Raw genomic sequence first — 20,298 nt, forward strand, 5'->3', positions numbered from 1 at the left:
TGGGTTTATATGCAGGAATAGAAATGGACCTCCTCCATGCAAAGTATGGTGGTGCAGTCTCTTGTTTGATTGGATTACAGTGTGGTGTTTCCATCATCATGCAGATTATTACCTCAGAACATGAACCTATCAAATTTCTCCTGGCCTTTTGAGGAACTGTGCTGAACTAATCGGTGGTGGGGGTGGTAACTGACCCTGTTTATTGTTGCATCAATGATACAGTTCTCTGTTGATATTTATAGTGTGGGTGTGTGCTGGTTAGCTACAGTGAGGGATGTAGTGCTGTAGTAGGGTCTTGGAGACAGTCTAGGTTCTTGGCTGTGTGGTGTGTAACTCCCACGGGGAGTTGTAGGTTACACAAACAACCGGCTTTAACCTTGGCTTGGAAGACACTTGAGAAATTTGGGACAGGGCTTTCCGGCACTCTGGCTCTGCTAATTTTCTAGATAACTTAGAATAGCTGTCAGTGTGTCCATAAAAATAAATCAAGTCTGATATTCGGTTGCAGTCGTCCTCCTTTGGATCTTTGATTTACAGACAGCCGATGATCCTCTTTGATGTTCTCCATTGTAAATATGATTACATTTAACCATGGTAAATATTCTGGGAACGTCGTCACGCATTTGTTTTATGCAGATGGGAGGGGAGCTCAATTACAGTTCCCCAAAAATTAGGCTAGTTGTGGAAGAAGCGGCTGTAGGCTCTGACATAAGGAACCCAACGCTGGTGGCTAGTTGTGGAGGAAGCGGCTGTAGGCTCTGACATAAGCAGCCCAACGCTGGTGGCTAGTTGTGGAAGAAGCGTCTGTAGGCTCTGACATAAGGAACCCAACGCTGGTGGCTAGTTGTGGAAGAAGCGTCTATAGGCTCTGACATAAGGAACCCAACGCTGGTGGCTAGTTGTGGAAGAAGCGTCTGTAGGCTCTGACATAAGGAACCCAACGCTGGTGGCTAGTTGTGGAAGAAGCGTCTGTAGGCTCTGACATAAGGAACCCAACGCTGGTGGCTAGTTGTGGAAGAAGCGTCTGTAGGCTCTGACATAAGGAACCCAACGCTGGTGGCTAGTTGTGGGAGAAGCGGCTGTAGGCTCTGACATAAGCAGCCCAACGCTGGTGGCTAGTTGTGGGAGAAGCGTCTGCAGGCTCTGACATAAGCAGCCTAACGCTGGTGGCTAGTTGTGGGAGAAGCGTCTGTAGGCTCTGACATAAGCAGCCCAACGCTGGTGGCTAGTTGTGGAAGAAGCGTCTGCAGGCTCTGACATAAGCAGCCCAACGCTGGTGGCTAGTTGTGGGAGAAGCGTCTGCAGGCTCTGACATAAGCAGCCCAACGCTGGTGGCTAGTTGTGGGAGAAGCGTCTGCAGGCTCTGACATAAGCAGCCCAACGCTGGTGGCTAGTTGTGGGAGAAGCGGCTGTAGGCTCTGACATAAGCAGCCTAACGCTGGTGGCTAGTTGTGGAAGAAGCGTCTGTAGGCTCTGACATAAGCAGCCCAACGCTGGTGGCTAGTTGTGGAAGAAGCGTCTGTAGGCTCTGACATAAGCAGCCTAACGCTGGTGGCTAGTTGTGGGAGAAGCGGCTGTAGGCTCTGACATAAGCAGCCCAACGCTGGTGGCTAGTTGTGGAAGAAGCGTCTGCAGGCTCTGACATAAGCAGCCCAACGCTGGTGGCTAGTTGTGGAAGAAGCGTCTGTAGGCTCTGACATAAGCAGCCCAATGCTGGTGGCTAGTTGTGGAAGAAGCGTCTGTAGGCTCTGACATAAGCAGCCCAATGCTGGTGGCTAGTTGTGGAAGAAGCGTCTGTAGGCTCTGACATAAGCAGCCCAATGCTGGTGGCTAGTTGTGGAAGAAGCGTCTGTAGGCTCTGACATAAGCAGCCCAACGCTGGTGGCTAGTTGTGGAAGAAGCGTCTGTAGGCTCTGACATAAGCAGCCTAACGCTGGTGGCTAGTTGTGGGAGAAGCGGATGTAGGCTCTGACATAAGCAGCCCAACGCTGGTGGCTAGTTGTGGAAGAAGCGTCTGCAGGCTCTGACATAAGCAGCCCAACGCTGGTGGCTAGTTGTGGAAGAAGCGTCTGTAGGCTCTGACATAAGCAGCCCAATGCTGGTGGCTAGTTGTGGAAGAAGCGTCTGTAGGCTCTGACATAAGCAGCCTAACGCTGGTGGCTAGTTGTGGAAGAAGCGTCTGTAGGCTCTGACATAAGCAGCCCAACGCTGGTGGCTAGTTGTGGAAGAAGCGTCTGTAGGCTCTGACATAAGCAGCCCAACGCTGGTGGCTAGTTGTGGAAGAAGCGTCTGTAGGCTCTGACATAAGCAGCCCAACGCTGGTGGCTAGTTGTGGAAGAAGCGTCTGTAGGCTCTGACATAAGCAGCCCAACGCTGGTGGCTAGTTGTGGAAGAAGCGTCTGCAGGCTCTGACATAAGCAGCCCAACGCTGGTGGCTAGTTGTGGAAGAAGCGTCTGTAGGCTCTGACATAAGCAGCCCAACGCTGGTGGCTAGTTGTGGAAGAAGCGTCTGTAGGCTCTGACATAAGCAGCCTAACGCTGGTGGCTAGTTGTGGAAGAAGCGTCTGTAGGCTCTGACATAAGCAGCCCAATGCTGGTGGCTAGTTGTGGAAGAAGCGTCTGTAGGCTCTGACATAAGCAGCCTAACGCTGGTGGCTAGTTGTGGAAGAAGCGTCTGTAGGCTCTGACATAAGCAGCCCAACGCTGGTGGCTAGTTGTGGAAGAAGCGTCTGTAGGCTCTGACATAAGCAGCCCAACGCTGGTGGCTAGTTGTGGAAGAAGCGTCTGTAGGCTCTGACATAAGCAGCCCAACGCTGGTGGCTAGTTGTGGGAGAAGCGTCTGCAGGCTCTGACATAAGCAGCCCAACGCTGGTGGCTAGTTGTGGAAGAAGCGTCTGTAGGCTCTGACATAAGCAGCCCAACGCTGGTGGCTAGTTGTGGAAGAAGCGTCTGTAGGCTCTGACATAAGGAACCCAACGCTGGTGGCTAGTTGTGGGAGAAGCGGCTGTAGGCTCTGACATAAGCAGCCCAACGCTGGTGGCTAGTTGTGGAAGAAGCGTCTGTAGGCTCTGACATAAGGAACCCAACGCTGGTGGCTAGTTGTGGGAGAAGCGGCTGTAGGCTCTGACATAAGCAGCCCAACGCTGGTGGCTAGTTGTGGAAGAAGCGTCTGTAGGCTCTGACATAAGCAGCCCAACGCTGGTGGCTAGTTGTGGAAGAAGCGTCTGTAGGCTCTGACATAAGCAGCCCAACGCTGGTGGCTAGTTGTGGAAGAAGCGTCTGTAGGCTCTGACATAAGCAGCCTAACGCTGGTGGCTAGTTGTGGAAGAAGCGTCTGTAGGCTCTGACATAAGCAGCCTAACGCTGGTGGCTAGTTGTGGAAGAAGCGTCTGTAGGCTCTGACATAAGCAGCCCAATGCTGGTGGCTAGTTGTGGAAGAAGCGTCTGTAGGCTCTGACATAAGCAGCCCAATGCTGGTGGCTAGTTGTGGAAGAAGCGTCTGTAGGCTCTGACATAAGCAGCCCAACGCTGGTGGCTAGTTGTGGAAGAAGCGTCTGTAGGCTCTGACATAAGCAGCCCAACGCTGGTGGCTAGTTGTGGAAGAAGCGTCTGTAGGCTCTGACATAAGCAGCCTAACGCTGGTGGCTAGTTGTGGAAGAAGCGTCTGTAGGCTCTGACATAAGCAGCCTAACGCTGGTGGCTAGTTGTGGAAGAAGCGTCTGTAGGCTCTGACATAAGCAGCCCAACGCTGGTGGCTAGTTGTGGAAGAAGCGTCTGTAGGCTCTGACATAAGGAACCCAACGCTGGTGGCTAGTTGTGGGAGAAGCGGCTGTAGGCTCTGACATAAGGAACCCAACGCTGGTGGCTAGTTGTGCCAGACTTGTTAACAGCAATGTAACTGTTTGCTTTTATCCAAATTAAATGAGAAAATCCTGATCTAATTAAGCACTTATGAGAGAATGCTGTAGGGGAGAGCAACCATGTAGAGCCACCCTCATTCCTCTCCTCTTCCACCTCCCCTTCCCTCCTTCCCCCGTCCCACTCTCACCGTCCCTCCTTCCCCCGTCCCACTCTCACCGTCCCTCCTTCCCCCGTCCCACTCTCACCGTCCCTCCTTCCCCCGTCCCACTCTCACCGTCCCTCCTTCCCCCGTCCCACTCTCACCGTCCCTCCTTCCCCCGTCCCTCCTTCCCCCGTCCCACTCTCACCGTCCCTCCTTCCCCCGTCCCTCCTTCCCCCGTCCCACTCTCACCGTCCCTCCTTCCCCCGTCCCACTCTCACCGTCCCTCCTTCCCCCGTCCCACTCTCACCGTCCCCCCCTTCCCCCGTCCCACTCTCACCGTCCTTCCTTCCCCCGTCCCTCCTTCCCCCGTCCCACTCTCACCGTCCCTCCTTCCCTCGTCCCTCTTTCCCCGTCCCACTCTCACCGTCCCTCCTTCCCCCGTCCCACTCTCACCGTCCCTCCTTCCCCCGTCCCACTCTCACCTTCCCCCGTCCCACTCTCACCGTCCCTCCTTCCTCCTTCCCCCGTCCCACTCTCACCGTCCCTCCTTCCCTTGTCCCTCCTTCCCCCGTCCCACTCTCACCGTCCCTCCTTCCCCCGTCCCACTCTCACCGTCCCTCCTTCCCCCGTCCCACTCTCACCGTCCCTCCTTCCTCCTTCCCCCGTCCCACTCTCACCGTCCCTCCTTCCCCCGTCCCTCCTTCCCCCGTCCCCCCCCTCACCGTCCCACTCTCACCGTCCCTCCCCTCACAGTCCCTCCTTCCCCTGTCCCTCCTTCCCCCGTCCCACTCTCACCGTCCCTCCTTCCCCCGTCCCCCCCCTCACCGTCCCACTCTCACCGTCCCTCCCCTCACAGTCCCTCCTTCCCCTGTCCCTCCTTCCCCCGTCCCACTCTCACCGTCCCTCCTTCCCCCGTCCCACTCTCACCGTCCCTCCTTCCCCCGTCCCTCCTTCCACCGTCCCTCCTTCCCCCGTCCCACTCTCACTGTCCCTCCTTCCCCCGTCCCACTCTCACTGTCCCTCCTTCCCCCGTCCCACTCTCACCGTCCCTCCTTCCCCCGTCCCCCCCTCACCGTCTCTCCTTCCCCCGTCCCACTCTCACCGTCCCTCCTTCCACCGTCCCTCCTTCCCCCGCCCCACTCTCACCGTCCCTCCTTCCTCCTTCCCCCGTCCCTCCCCTCACCGTCCCTCCTTCCCCCGTCCCACTCTCACCGTCCCTCCTTCCCCCGTCCCACTCTCACTGTCCCTCCTTCCCCCGTCCCTCCTTCCCCCGTCCCACTCTCACCGTCCCTCCTTCCCCCTTCCCTCCTTCCCCTGGCCCTCCTCTCACCGTCCCTCCTTCCCCCGTCCCACTCTCACCGTCCCTCCTTCCCCCGTCCCACTCTCACCGTCCCTCCTTCCCCCGTCCCACTCTCACCGTCCCTCCTTCCCCCGTCCCTCCTTCCCCCGTCCCACTCTCACCGTCCCTCCTTCCCCCGTCCCTCCTTCCCCCGTCCCACTCTCACCGTCCCTCCTTCCCCCGTCCCACTCTCACCGTCCCTCCTTCCCCCGTCCCACTCTCACCGTCCTTCCTTCCCCCGTCCCTCCTTCCCCCGTCCCACTCTCACCGTCACTCCTTCCCTCGTCCCTCTTTCCCCGTCCCACTCTCACCGTCCCTCCTTCCCCCGTCCCACTCTCACCGTCCCTCCTTCCCCCATCCCACTCTCACCTTCCCCCGTCCCACTCTCACCGTCCCTCCTTCCCCCGTCCCACTCTCACCGTCCCTCCTTCCCTTGTCCCTCCTTCCCCCGTCCCACTCTCACCGTCCCTCCTTCCTCCTTCCCCCGTCCCACTCTCACCGTCCCTCCTTCCCCCGTCCCTCCTTCCCCCGCCCCCCCCCCCTCACCGTCCCACTCTCACCGTCCCTCCCCTCACAGTCCCTCCTTCCCCTGTCCCTCCTTCCCCCGTCCCACTCTCACCGTCCCTCCTTCCCCCGTCCCACTCTCACCGTCCCTCCTTCCCCCGTCCCACTCTCACCGTCCCTCCTTCCCCCGTCCCACTCTCACCGTCCCTCCTTCCCCCGTCCCACTCTCACCGTCCCTCCTTCCCCCGTCCCTCCTTCCACCGTCCCTCCTTCCCCCGTCCCACTCTCACTGTCCCTCCTTCCCCCGTCCCACTCTCACCGTCCCTCCTTCCCCCGTCCCCCCCCCTCACCGTCTCTCCTTCCCCCGTCCCACTCTCACCGTCCCTCCTTCCACCGTCCCTCCTTCCCCCGCCCCACTCTCACCGTCCCTCCTTCCTCCTTCCCCCGTCCCTCCCCTCACCGTCCCTCCTTCCCCCGTCCCACTCTCACCGTCCCTCCTTCCCCCGTCCCACTCTCACCGTCCCTCCTTCCCCCGTCCCTCCTTCCCCCGTCCCACTCTCACCGTCCCTCCTTCCCCCTTCCCTCCTTCCCCTGGCCCTCCTCTCACCGTCCCTCCTTCCCCCGTCCCACTCTCACCGTCCCTCCTTCCCCCGTCCCACTCTCACCGTCCTTCCTTCCCCATCCCTCCCTCCCCTCACCGTCCCTCACCGCTGCTACCAAGTAGCCTTTCAGCCATGGGCTCCTAATCGTGTGCTGGAGCATGATGAAGCCGTGTCGCAGCCCACAAAGTGCAGAATGACAAAGGGTGCTGTGATGATTGCGCTCGATATTGGTGAACCTGCAGGTGGGCAGGTTCACCCCCCCCCCCATCTCCTCTCTGGATTTGGTGGGCAGCGGCCAGCAGCGAGTCATGAATATTCAGTGCCTGTTGGAGCCACCAGCCCAGAAACAAACAGCCCTGTTAATATTTGATGGCTCTTGCTTTAGAGTGAGCACACAGAGGAAGGGACATTGGCTTTTTCTGGTAGGAGATTGTAGCTGAACCTGAGTCTGTCTGCTAAATGGCTCCCCTGCACCCTGGCTGGAGAAAATGTTGATTTGGTTGATATTATATAGTCTCCATGCTACAATTGTCAATGTTACAGTTGTTTCCCAACACCTTGCATGAACTCTCTGATGTTTGGTATTTCGTTAGCTACAGTACTTCAGAATGAGCGAGGATGAAAGAGTTTTGGATATGAAAATGCCAGGAATGAACAGAGGTTTTGGTTTGCTACTCAGCTTTGTGGTATTAAAATAGCAATTTTTGTTTGTCTTTTTTTAGGACCTTGAAGTTCTGTCTCAGGAGATTGTCCGTTTAAGTAAAGACTCAAGTCCTGGAGCTGGCTCAGCTACGGGCTAAAAGACTGGAACAAGACCCTCCTCTCTGCCCTCTCTCTTCACCTGTTTCTGTGGCCAACAAGAGGACATTACCTAACTGACTGACTGAACCTCTGGCTGGGAACACAGATGAAAGGAGAGGGATAGAGGGGGGTAGGAAGGGGTTAGTGCTCTTGAAACTGCTTTACTACTGAATGTACTTACTGTAACATGTCTTGGTTCTTTCTGTGGTATTGTGATCTGACTTCTGTCTGTCTGCACTCTCTGCCTCCCCACTCTGGTGTGATCTGACTTCTGTCTGTCTGCACTCTCTGCCTCCCCACTCTGGTGTGATCTGACTTCTGTCTGTCTGCACTCTCTGCCTCCCCACTCTGGTGTGATCTGACTTCTGTCTGTCTGCACTCTCTGCCTCCCCACTCTGGTGTGATCTGACTTCTGTCTGTCTGCACTCTCTGCCTCCCCACTCTGGTGTGATCTGACTTCTGTCTGTCTGCACTCTCTGCCTCCCCACTCTGGTGTGATCTGACTTCTGTCTGTCTGCACTCTCTGCCTCCCCACTCTGGTGTGATCTGACTTCTGTCTGTCTGCACTCTCTGCCTCCCCACTCTGGTGTGATCTGACTTCTGTCTGTCTGCACTCTCTGCCTCCCCACTCTGGTGTGATCTGACTTCTGTCTGTCTGCACTCTCTGCCTCCCCACTCTGGTGTGATCTGACTTCTGTCTGTCTGCACTCTCTGCCTCCCCACTCTGGTGTGATCTGACTTCTGTCTGTCTGCACTCTCTGCCTCCCCACTCTGGTGTGATCTGACTTCTGTCTGTCTGCACTCTCTGCCTCCCCACTCTGGTGTGATCTGACTTCTGTCTGTCTGCACTCTCTGCCTCCCCACTCTGGTGTGATCTGACTTCTGTCTGTCTGCACTCTCTGCCTCCCCACTCTGGTGTGATCTGACTTCTGTCTGTCTGCACTCTCTGCCTCCCCACTCTGGTGTGATCTGACTTCTGTCTGTCTGCACTCTCTGCCTCCCCACTCTGGTGTGATCTGACTTCTGTCTGTCTGCACTCTCTGCCTCCCCACTCTGGTGTGATCTGACTTCTGTCTGTCTGCACTCTCTGCCTCCCCACTCTGGTGTGATCTGACTTCTGTCTGTCTGCACTCTCTGCCTCCCCACTCTGGTGTGATCTGACTTCTGTCTGTCTGCACTCTCTGCCTCCCCACTCTGGTGTGATCTGACTTCTGTCTGTCTGCACTCTCTGCCTCCCCACTCTGGTGTGATCTGACTTCTGTCTGTCTGCACTCTCTGCCTCCCCACTCTGGTGTGATCTGACTTCTGTCTGTCTGCACTCTCTGCCTCCCCACTCTGGTGTGATCTGACTTCTGTCTGTCTGCACTCTCTGCCTCCCCACTCTGGTGTGATCTGACTTCTGTCTGTCTGCACTCTCTGCCTCCCCACTCTGGTGTGATCTGACTTCTGTCTGTCTGCACTCTCTGCCTCCCCACTCTGGTGTGATCTGACTTCTGTCTGTCTGCACTCTCTGCCTCCCCACTCTGGTGTGATCTGAAGAATAGCAGAAGGCAACAATGTCTGGATGCCAGGACACAGTGCTTTACTGGTTCACAACTTCAAGAGATTGTTTAATGTTGCGAATAACAAGAGACATTTTGCCTACTCATACAGAGGCTTAAGCTGTTGTGTTTTGCCTGTACTCGTATTCATTTCTTTATACTTTCAACTCTGCAACTCTTGTTTTTGTTTGTATAAATCCTGTATATATGAAAAACAACTGTAGTAATTGAACTGTTCTCAGAGTAATACGTATTGTAATGAAACAGCAGGGTTGTTACAGTATTGTATATGAGCCAAAATGATTGTAAGGGTTTTATGTCCGTCATACATTCTAGATGCTGAAATGTCCAGTTTGAGTTTGTCTGGGGAAAGTGTGAGTATCCTAAAGCCAGTAGTAAAAATATGTATTTACAAAAACTCAATAACATGCATAGTGTTGAGGACTGGACCAAACCACCACTGTTTCTTGGGGAATGGACAAAACCACTCCTATCTCTGGGTCGCTGGACCACACCACCCCTGTGTCCACTCACTGGGTTAGATCTCTGTGCTCGTTTCCTTTTAATCTGCACCAGTCCCGTGACTGCAGCAGAAGCACGGAGGGAGGCCTTGGCAGCTCAGCATCTGGTGTCAACATGAACATGATGTCCAACTCCACAGAGACTGGCTGGATGCCTGCTTTGTGGGCTGCTTTCAAAATGTCACTTTGGCTGCTTTCTCTATCCCCAATTAAGACTCCAGGTGTCTTTAGATTTGCACATTTAATTCCGGCTTAACTCCACTTTGATATTTTCTAAAAAATATTAGATTCCAAATAAAAGGAAGCAGAGGATTCTCTGTGATGAGCAGATTAATTTGTCCCCCTGGCTGAGGTCTAACAACAGTGTCAGTTGTCTTTGAGTTCAACTCTTCCTTCACTCTGGCAAAGCTCATCAGTGTGCTCGCTGAGTTCAACATGGACAGGAAACTCATCACCAATATTTATTATCTGCCATCAATACCTGGCCATTACTGTGTGTCAGAAGAACTGGCCCCATGCCCTGTAGGATGAGGGAAACATGAATCATGTGAAGCTGTGCCTTCTATTTCACCTGTCTTTGACTCACTTAGCAAATGTCTAATTTTAAATAACTTCTCAACATGACTGAACAGCAGTAGCTGGGCAGATCAGATGGTATAACACAGGGTGGTCTAACACAGCGTGCATACCTACCTGTGTTAGCTTTTTATACTTTGAGACATGTTTCCCTTATCTGAGAATGTATGCACTTCATTCAGGCCTCCGTGAACACTTGTTTAGGAACGAACAGATTGGTCATTGGAAGACCCCCCCCCCCCCCCCCAAGAACGTCTTCTCTTATGTACAAGTAAGGCTGGGCGATATATCAAATTAATATAATATATTCAAATGTATTTTTTGGCACGATGTTTCAAATGCCTATGTCACAACAATCTAGGTTTTTATTTTATGTTCATTGTTGCTTCATTGTTTGGTATGTTGCTTGTTAAAAAAAAAAAATCAGGTTGTGTTTTTTTAGAGCCCCATTCATACAGTCCAATTTTTGCCGCGTTAAGTCTTTTATGCCTCCAGTGCACATGCCGGCAAGATTAGGAGTGGGAGGTGTATTTGAATAAATTAATTGAATGTACACCATCACAAATACGTTTTTGGCAGGTCCTAAGAAACATAAGACTAATAAAATATGTTTTCAAGAAGAATAGAATGGCATATTTTGATTTGAAATTATGTTACTGGTCTGTGCAGCCTATATTCTAAATGGCTGTGCCATGCACATGAAACCAATAGTGATTTTGTTCCTTAAACAGACAAGGCACACTTACCAGGCTACCCTGATCAGTCAACACATATACAGTATTATTGAATAGGCTAAGAATATCATTAAATATAACGGTATAAAATACAATTCATATTTTTCCCAAACAATTTGCATCACATCAAAGGTGTGTAACTGCTGTCATGTAAAAAAAAGAAGTGATATTTTGTAAGGAGAGACCAAGGTCCATGCTTTTATGATATCCAATTGGTAGTTACAGTCTTGTCTCATCGCTACAGACTCGGGAGAGGCGAAGGTCATGGTCCTCTGAAACACAACCCAACAAAGCCACACTGCTTCTTGACACAACACCTGCTTAACCCGGAAGCCAGCCACACCAATGTCTTGGAGGAAACACCGTTCACCTGGTGACCGTGTCAGCGTGCATGCGCCCGGTCTGCCACAGGAGTCACTAGAGGGCGATGGGACAAGGACATCCCTGACGGCCAAACCCTCCCCTAGCCCGGACTACGCTGGGCCAATTGTGCGCCGCACCATAGGTCTGTCCGCCTGGACTCGAACCAGGATCTCTAGTTGCTCAGTTAGCAACTGCGATGCAGTGCCTTAGACCACTGCGCCAAATGTATCCACAGTAAGTCGCTCTGCAAAAAGTTTGCGGCATGCTAAAGTTAGCAGAAAAACGTATTTTGAAATGTGTATTTGACAAGCCATCTGTGGTACTGTGTTGTGTGACAAAACTGCACATTTTAGAGTGGCTTTTTACAGTCCCCAGCACAAGGTGCACCTGTGTAATAATCATGCTGTTTAATCAGCTTCTTGATATGCCACACCTGTCAAATGGATTCATTATCCTGGCAAAGGAGAAATGCTCACTAACAGGTATTGTAAACAAATTTGTGCCCAAAATGTGAGAGAAATATGTTTTTGGTGCATATGGAAAATTTGGGGGATCTTTTGTTGCGTTTTATATTTTTGTTCAGTAAATAAAGATTAGCTGGCTACTCACTAGCACGTGGGCTTGTGCTTGAGAGATTGTTTATGAGACCTGTGTTCATTTTCTGTAATGCCTGCTACAAGAAGTTGGTCATTGTTGGTGGCTGTGCATTGTTCTGGTTAAATTTGTGTAAAAAAAAAAAATCCCTAAACATTTTTATTGACAGACGTGAAAGCCAGGTCAGTGATTATTGCAAAAATGCTGGTCAAACTATTAGTAGTTTGTGGTTTATGGTTGTGGAAGACCTATTTAGCCTAGGTATAATTTTTAAAGCCCTGAATTCATTAGATTATTCCAGACTCTTTGAAATGTAGCGTATTGACATTTAATTGTCAAATAAGCAACGCTTATTTAGAGAAAATATTTTTTGTTAAATCCAGAGCGATATCGTGAATCGCCCATAAATTAGAAGGAAAAAAACGAGATATGACTTTTAGGCCATATCGCCCAGACCTATAATACAAGGCTTGTCTACATATCCGTCTGAAATCAATAAGGATATACAGTAATTGTATGTCATTAGTTAATTTGTCATTTAACATTATTAAGACTTTTATATTTAACATTTTAAAATTCTGATCATTTATTTATACCTGTATTCTATTTGTAATGCTATCAATTAAGTTTACAGTAAAATACCCCTACATAGGTTCAGAAGATGTGTTGAGGAACATTCTTTAAAAAGCCCAGTCATCCATTAAAGACGTTTTAGCAGATGAGTAACACTTTGCACTTTTTCAGTAGATTAAAGATTGTGTGCTTTATTTAAATAGTCTTGTCCACTTATACATTTACTTTAAGTGTTTGAACTGCCAAACTCGGCTGCAGCAAAGTCCTCATAAATAATAACAGATGTAATCATCAAGGGGTTTCAAAATACACATCACAGTAGTACTCAACAGCGTGCCCAGTGGACTATTCATTTCTTTAAGATTACTGTATGTATCCACTGTCAATAAAAATGTCTCAAATATATTCCATGTTTCATCCCTTTGGGTGTTTTTGTAATTTCAGAACGAAACAGCAATTTATTGTCATACCGGTAGAGAACACAAGGTTGACCTGAAACGATCTAGTTATCTGAGGTACAGTATGTCTCCCTGCCATATAGTTTAACATCTCAGTTCAAACGCCTGCAGTGTTCATATTGCAGACTAACGTGCTGAATCAGACACGTGAGACTAAGGCCTAGATTCAATCCGGAGCGCGGAAGATTTCATATTTAAACTGAATGTTCCCGCGTTTGTGGAGACTGCCTAAACGCTAAACACTACATACAGGATTTCGGCTCAATCGTAAATTCCCTTTTATTTTCAATCGGTCTATAATGGGGATCTTCGGCGCTCAGAGTTGAATCTAGCCCTTATTTCTTGAAGCTAGCTGATTTTTTAAATTTTGTTTTTGCATATCTCATTTTCTCTCCCATCCTTTCAGTCAGAAAACAGCAATTACTATTATTCATCTATACTGAACAAAAATATGAACGGAACGTAGTGTTGGTCCCATGTTTCATGACTTGAAATAAGATCCCGGAAATGTTCCATATGTACAAACATATTATTTCTCTCAAATTTTGTGTACAAATGTGTTTACATCCCTGCCAAGATAATCTATCCACCTGTCAGGTGTGGCATATCAATAAGCTGATTAAACAACATGATCATTACACCGGTGCACCTTGTGCTGGGGACAATAAAAGGCCACTCTAAAATGTGCAGTTTGGTCACAAAACACAGATGTTTCAAGTTGAGGGAGCATGCAATTGGCATGAGAATTTGGCAGTATGTCCAACCGGCCTCAGACCATGTGTAACCATGCCAGCCCAGGACCTCTGTTATACCCCTTAAAGGGGGAAATCTAGAAATAAATCACACAGATGTAGCATCTGCTTCAAGTTACTTGTAATGAGTATTTTCATGTAAAATCAACCATTAGGTAGAAAATAGTGCTTTAGATAACAACGTTCACATTTGCCAAAAGTTTTCCATTGTTCTTTTTCACCCAGACACACAGGAGCTGTGCGCGGCCTCTCTCGGGCATGCTCCGATCATGAAGCCCTCGTGCAAGTGAGCAGCCTTCTAGCAAGCTAGCTAGCAAAACGGCTAATTTCAAAGTGGTCTAGACACAAATAACACATTTGAATGTTTTAAACACCTTTGCTGCTGACTAAATAACACAGTAACATATGTAACATTCTGACATTAACAAATACATTCAAAATTGCATTCATACCTAATGGGGAAATATAGAAATAAATCACAGAGATTTGGCTTCAAGTCACTTGTAAGGAGTGAGCTGGGAAGCCCTGTGTGCCCCTATAGGAAGTCCTAGGTATAACCTATACAATTCAGATCAGACATCAAGAGCACACAGATTGTATAATCAACATTAAGATAATTGAACAGCATATTACTTACTGGTACACATTATGATTGTGTAGTTTTTTGTTGTTATAATTAAGGCACTTTAAATTCTATCATACCTCCACATCCGGCTTCTTCACCTGCGGGATCGTCTGAGACCAGCCACCTGGAAAGCTGATGAAACTGGGTTTGCAACATCAAAGAATTTCTGCACAAACAGTCAGAAACCATCTCAGGAAAACTCTTCTACGTGCTTGTCATCCTAACCATGGTCCTGACTGCATTTCGGTGTCATAACCAACTTCAGTGGGAAAATGCTCGCCTTTGATGGCCACTGGCACACTGGAGAAGTGTGCTCTTCACAACTGTCCCGGGCAGATGGCAGACAGCATGCATGGCATCGTGTGGTGTCATCCATTGTGAACAGAGTGTCCCATAGTGGGGTTATGGTATGGGCAGGCATAAGCTACGGACAACGAACACAATTGCATTTTATCGGTGGCAATTTGAATGCACAGAGATACCATGACGAGATCCTGTGGCCCGTTGTTGTTCCATTCATCCGCCGACATCACCTGATGTATCAGCATGATAATGCATGGTCCCATGCCACAAGGATCTGTACACAATTCCTGTAAGCTGAAAATGTCCCAGTTCTTCTATGGCCTGCATACTCACAAGACATGCCATCCATTCAGCAAGCTTGGGATGCTCTGGTTCGACGTGTACGACAGCGTGTTCCAGTTCCCGGCAATATCCAGCAACTCCACACAGCCATTGAAGAGGAGTGGAACAACATTCCACAGGCCACAATCAACAGCCTGATCAACCGTATGCGAAGGAGATGTGTTTTCTGATCCACGCCCTACCTTTTTTCCCAGTCATGTGAAATCCATAGATTAGGGCCTAATGAATTTATTTCAATTGACTGCTTTCCTTATATGAACTGTAACCAGGGGTGAAAGTAAGGCGATATGGTCAGGTACAGCCGTATGGGTAAAACGTGAGCCTATCACACAACATGCCCCAAAAACTCTTTGCGATTACACCATTATTTAACATTATTGCATGTAAGCAGCATGAACATTTTTCGAATTCACAGATAAACCGAGTGGTATACACTCCAAATTGCGTTGTGGTTTATGGAGAACACTTAAATGTTGTCAAGGTGGAGATGAGTGGCCGAGATCAAGGTGCACTTGGATAACATCAATTCAGTGTGTGTAGGCCTAATGACAACCGCAAAATGGCAGTACAATACATGTATGTGTTTTATAACCGATGTTTCTTTCCATTCATCAAATTGCGGGTGCACAGTGCACTGTTGGGGCTCAGATGCTGAAATAATTTTGTGAGTGAACAAATGTGCAAGGGGAACCTACCTACAGAGGTGCCTTTTATTAAGTGATTGTTTGACAATCAGATGAAAACACTGTGACTGGTTGTTTATGCCACATTACAAAGCATAGGCGGCTGTCTATAAGGCTAGGGGAAGCTTTCCCTGAAGTAAAATACATTTAATTGCCAAAATTATATAGCCTAATTTGCTTACTCCTGTCCATACAGAAACTAATACCAATCATATAAAGTGGGCTACTTCACCAGAAAGCATGATTTGGCCACAGAGGATTATTAGCTTCTTAAAATAAATAAATAACCTGTGGATTGTTTTAAATCTCATCTCTACAGTCGGAAGGGGTCGCAATTTGAGCAGCGCGCGCTGCAAATACCAAATAGATGATTGTTAAATTGCAACTGTCAGTGAAAAGCAGAGAGACCCAGCTAGGCATATCGCAATATTTAAAAATACAATCGTGGAAAATAAATAGCTATTGTTGTAAAGAGATGACAGTGAAAATACTTCAATCTGTCTTTTAGTTAGGATTATTCTTAACTTAATTAAGCGAACAGTAGCCTGTCTTATTGGCACCAGCCGAGAACATGTGCCATATCCCCGGTGAGTGTACATATCCACTGTCTTTATCATTGGGACAGTGCCACTTTTTGGTTTGTTTTTGAACAATCATTTCCTCCTCCAGGTAAGATGGATATCATGTTGTATTTGTCTCCCTTTTTCTGAGTGCGATTTATATGGATCAGACAACATTGTTTTTATTCCTGTTTGTCAGTGTCAGCAGAGTAGGCTACCCTGTCATTTTTGTAGTATATAAAACATATAAAAAGGCGTGCTCGGTATCGGTAAGAAATTACATCTACTTTCACCCCTGACTGTAATTCAGTAAAATCTTTGAAATTGTTGTGTTTATATTTTTGTTCAGTGTATTTATTGAGCGCTGATAATTATACCCTTCAGAGGCTCACTTTAGGCAAGTGCCCTCATAGGTGCATGGAATGTAATTCACTCCTCTGGGTCTGAGGTTGAGACCAATCTTATGGTATACACATTGGATGCAGGAAGAGAGCGAGAAGAAGGTTAGCAGCACTGAAGTAGGCGAGGCCATTGAAGATTAACATAGAGGTGAACCGAGTACATTATTCATAAATAAACTAATGTAAACACAAACAATGGGTAGTTGTACTAATCTCATAAAAATAGAAAGGCATTGCATACCCAGGTGACATAATGGATGCTGTACTTGTTAGAAGGGGGATAAAGTAATGCACCCAAACATACACTACTTCAAAATAGAACCAGGAAGTGCAAGTGGTTTTAAGCTCTTCACTGACCTCCAAACAAATCTCAAAATCATGTATAATTCATAGATTTGCTTAAAGCTGAAGTAGACATCTGGCCTGTGAACACATGTGTAGCACACATGTCTATAAGCGTTGTGAGATGGAATACATTGTTAGCAGTGTGCCTGATTTGTTAAGCGTGTGCACTGGATTTAGTGATGATTGACAGAGAGGCTTGTGAAGCAACCCAACCTTTGCCCACCTTGCAAGATTCCCCGGAGGTGACTTGCAAACAGACTAGCTAGCTTTGTCGCCAATCACTGTTCGGATTACAAATTGAGTGACAGTTTAATTAAGTAATGGGATTTGAGACCGAGAATAAATAAATGTAAAGTTGATGTGTTGTGTAGCCACCATTAGTGTATAGATGTTTTTTAGAATATGGAATTTACTGTTTTATTTGATGTCATAGTCTCTAAATTGCATATGTTTTGTTACACTAATTGCTTTTCTTGTATTTATGTCCCCCTGGAAAATGAAGTATCGAAAGGTGAAGACAAGTTTTATTGAGTAATTGTAGTGTCATGGTACCAACCTTTCTAATCTGTTTTTAATTAAACGCAATTCACTGAGGCGTCTGGCTCTTGACTCTTGTAATTGGACTGACGTGGGCATACAGTGGTGGTTCAACAGTAGAATGAAGTGTTCCTCCTGAGCGTTGAATTTTTCAGTTAATATATCTTCATGTTGACCTCAGGGCTACTTCTGAACCTGTGTTCTCTGTTCACCCAATAGTGAGTAATTCCATGAAATCAGCCTCAAACCCAGGTCTGTGGACCGGCGCTGGTCTGTGGAGGAATGCCTGTTGGTCTGCGGCATATCCCTCATGTAAAAGTCCTGCTGATTGCACTGGTTCGTCTAAATCCACTGAATGTTTAGTTCATAGAACCACAGTTACGTTAGTAACCTCCAATGTCCGCTTAGTGGTTGATAGAGCGGTGTCTGTTTTCATCCTACGAATGTCGCTCTAACTTTAGCCGTCGGCTATTAACAATTCCTGAGAGCTATAACTCCCATGAACACGTGTGTGGCTTCTGTTTCCCTCTGCTAATGCTCACAAGCCGCACAGGACAAGCTAGAAGGGACTGTTAGAAAATTGCATTTTCTACACACACACACAATAATTACATGATGATCGTTTTCCTGAACTTCCCAATACTTTCTGATGCATTTCAATCACTACAAACCATAATTCCTTCATATTAAAATGTGGCCTACCTGATTTGACATACCTTTGTATGTTATTTGAATTTGTTTAGATAATGTCAGGGAGGCCAAAATCTAGTTTTTTCCCCAAAAATGGTTTACACATTTGTTTCTGATACCCCGAGGTGATCATAAAATAGCTAATCAAATTGTTTGATGGTCCATGTTATTACTATCTTAAGCAATTCTGTGTTAGGATAGTAGATATCATAGAGAAGCGCATAGAAAAATTTGTATTTTGAATTTTAAAAGCGATTGTCAATTTTTTACCCAAGCGGTCCCACGGAAGAAGGCCATGCCGGTCCCTGGCACAAAGTTTGAGAAACTGCTTTATGCTTCCACTTCAAGATGAATGCGCCAACCGGTGTTACTGTGTTTGAATTCAATACCTCTTCTTTTCTTTTTTTTAACCTTAAATCTATCTATGAATAGGATGTATAAAGTAGTGCCATGCAGACAACACAGTCTGTTTTGTCACAGTGTATTTTGTGCTTCTCGTCTATTCTCACTGCCTCCCTTTTGAAAAGAGATTTAACATCAAAACAACATTGCACAAAAAAGCTGTCCTCCTGTCGTCTCAGCAACACATTTATCGGGCCAGTTAGGGCTGTAGTTGCCAACTGTAAATGAGCAATTATGTTTTGAACAGCCTCCCAGCACAAACAGCTGACCCTCCCCTCAAGCCCACAACCCATACAAAATAAAAGCTGAACATTGCAGCTTATCAACAAGATGGGAGAAACCACAAGAAATATAGAGTAAGACATGTTGATATCCCAACACATGTTGATACTTAAACTAAATCAATACCTGTCATCTCTGTGATGGTAAGATTGACCATCATATGCAGTACATGGTACAAAATGCAGCTTTCCACTGTTAAATAAATATATATATACTGTGTATATATACAGAACAAGTCAAAGTTTAGAACACCTACTCATTCAAGGGTTTTTCTTTATTTCTACTATTTTCTACATTGTAGAATAATAGTGACGACATCAAAACTATGAAATAACACATGGAATCATGGTAGTAAGCAAAAAAAGTGTTAAACAAATCAAAATATATTTGAGATTCATCAAATAGTCACTCTTTGCCTTGATGACAGTTTTGATGACAGTTTTGATGACAGTTTTGCACACTCATGTCATTCTCTCAACCAGCTTCATGAGGTAGTCACCTCGAATTCATTTCAATTAACATGTGTGCCTTAAGTAAAACATGTTATGCTTCTGAGCCAAGTTAGGGGGGGGGGGGTATACAGAAGATAGCCCTATTTGGTAAAATACCAAGTCCATATTATGGCAAGAACAGCTCAAATAAGCAAAGAGAAACGACTGTCCATCATTACTTTAAGACATGAAGTTCAGAAAATATCAAGAACTTTGAAAGTCGCAAAAACCATCAAGCACTATGATGAAACTGGTTCTCATGAGGACCGCCACAGGAAAGGAAGACCCAGAGTTACCTCTGCTGCAGAGGATAGGTTCATTAGAGTTACCAGCCTCAGAAATTGCAGCCCAAATAAATGCTTCACGGAGTTCAAGTAACAGACAAATCTCAACATCAACTGTTCAGAGGAGACTGTGTGAATCAGGCCTTCATGGTTGAATTTCTGCCAGAAAAGCACTACTAATGGACACCAATAATAATAAGAGAATTGCTTGGGCCAAGGAACATGAGCAATGGACATCAGACCGGTGGAAATTTGGTCTGGATCCAAATTTGAGATTTTTGGTTCCAACCACGTGTCTATGTCAGATGCAGAGTAGGTTGAAACGATGATCTCCACATGTGTATTTCCCACCGTAAAGCATGGAAGAGGAGGTGTAATGGTGTGGGGGTGCTTTGCTAGTGACACTGTCTGTGATTTATTTAGAATTCAAGCTACACTTAACCAGCACGGCTACCACAGCATTCTGCAGCGATACGCCATCCCATCTGGTTTGGGTTTAGTGGGACTATCATTTTGTTTTTCAAGAGGACAATGACCCAACACACCTGGTTGTGGAATATCTAATCAAAGGGAAGAGAGACTGCAGATTCTTTCAAACAACACTTTTATTATAAGATTTGCCAAAATGAAGCAAATCAACCATCACCAAGAATGGTTCAGAGTTGAAAGCTTAACAAACATAGCCGGGTCTCTGCTTTTATAGAGGAAATGCAACCCCTTTCTGCTTACGTGGCAGTCAGCAGATCGTGTGTTAAAGGTCATTAGTTGTCTGTGCAGACTTAAGGTAGAACAAGGTTGATAACCCGAGGGCTCAACCGTCTAACTGCATTCACAACAGCAAAACACCTTAATGTGCTATTTTCTGCTATTTTCCATACATGTGACTTTCTGTAGATAGTAAACCCACGGGATGTCGCACCCAAGCGGAACTTAGTCATAAGAATCTTAATCATACAGCTAAGTCCCACAAAGACAAGTTTGTATCAGGTTAG

The 20,298-nt window shown here is 47.2% G+C and overlaps 1 protein-coding gene across 6 annotated transcripts in view; it reads left to right on the top strand.

The window, feature by feature from the left end:
- LOC109869082 (GRIP1-associated protein 1) overlaps nt 1–20,298 on the top strand; it is a 114,858-nt gene that overhangs the window by 85,013 nt on the left and 9,547 nt on the right. For 2 of the 6 annotated variants that reach the window (XM_031804079.1, XM_031804081.1), the window contains one exon: nt 7,171–10,512. The exons of the other annotated variants lie outside the window; for them this stretch is intronic. In XM_031804079.1, coding sequence (XP_031659939.1) covers nt 7,171–7,248 — 78 coding nt within the window. In that variant the 3' untranslated portion in view covers nt 7,249–10,512. Of the gene's footprint in view, nt 1–7,170; nt 10,513–20,298 lie in introns of those variants that run through there. 6 annotated transcript variants of the gene reach the window in all.

Source organism: Oncorhynchus kisutch, linkage group LG24 (assembly GCF_002021735.2).
Source record: "Oncorhynchus kisutch isolate 150728-3 linkage group LG24, Okis_V2, whole genome shotgun sequence".
In the NCBI taxonomy this organism is placed as follows: Eukaryota; Metazoa; Chordata; class Actinopteri; order Salmoniformes; family Salmonidae; genus Oncorhynchus; species Oncorhynchus kisutch.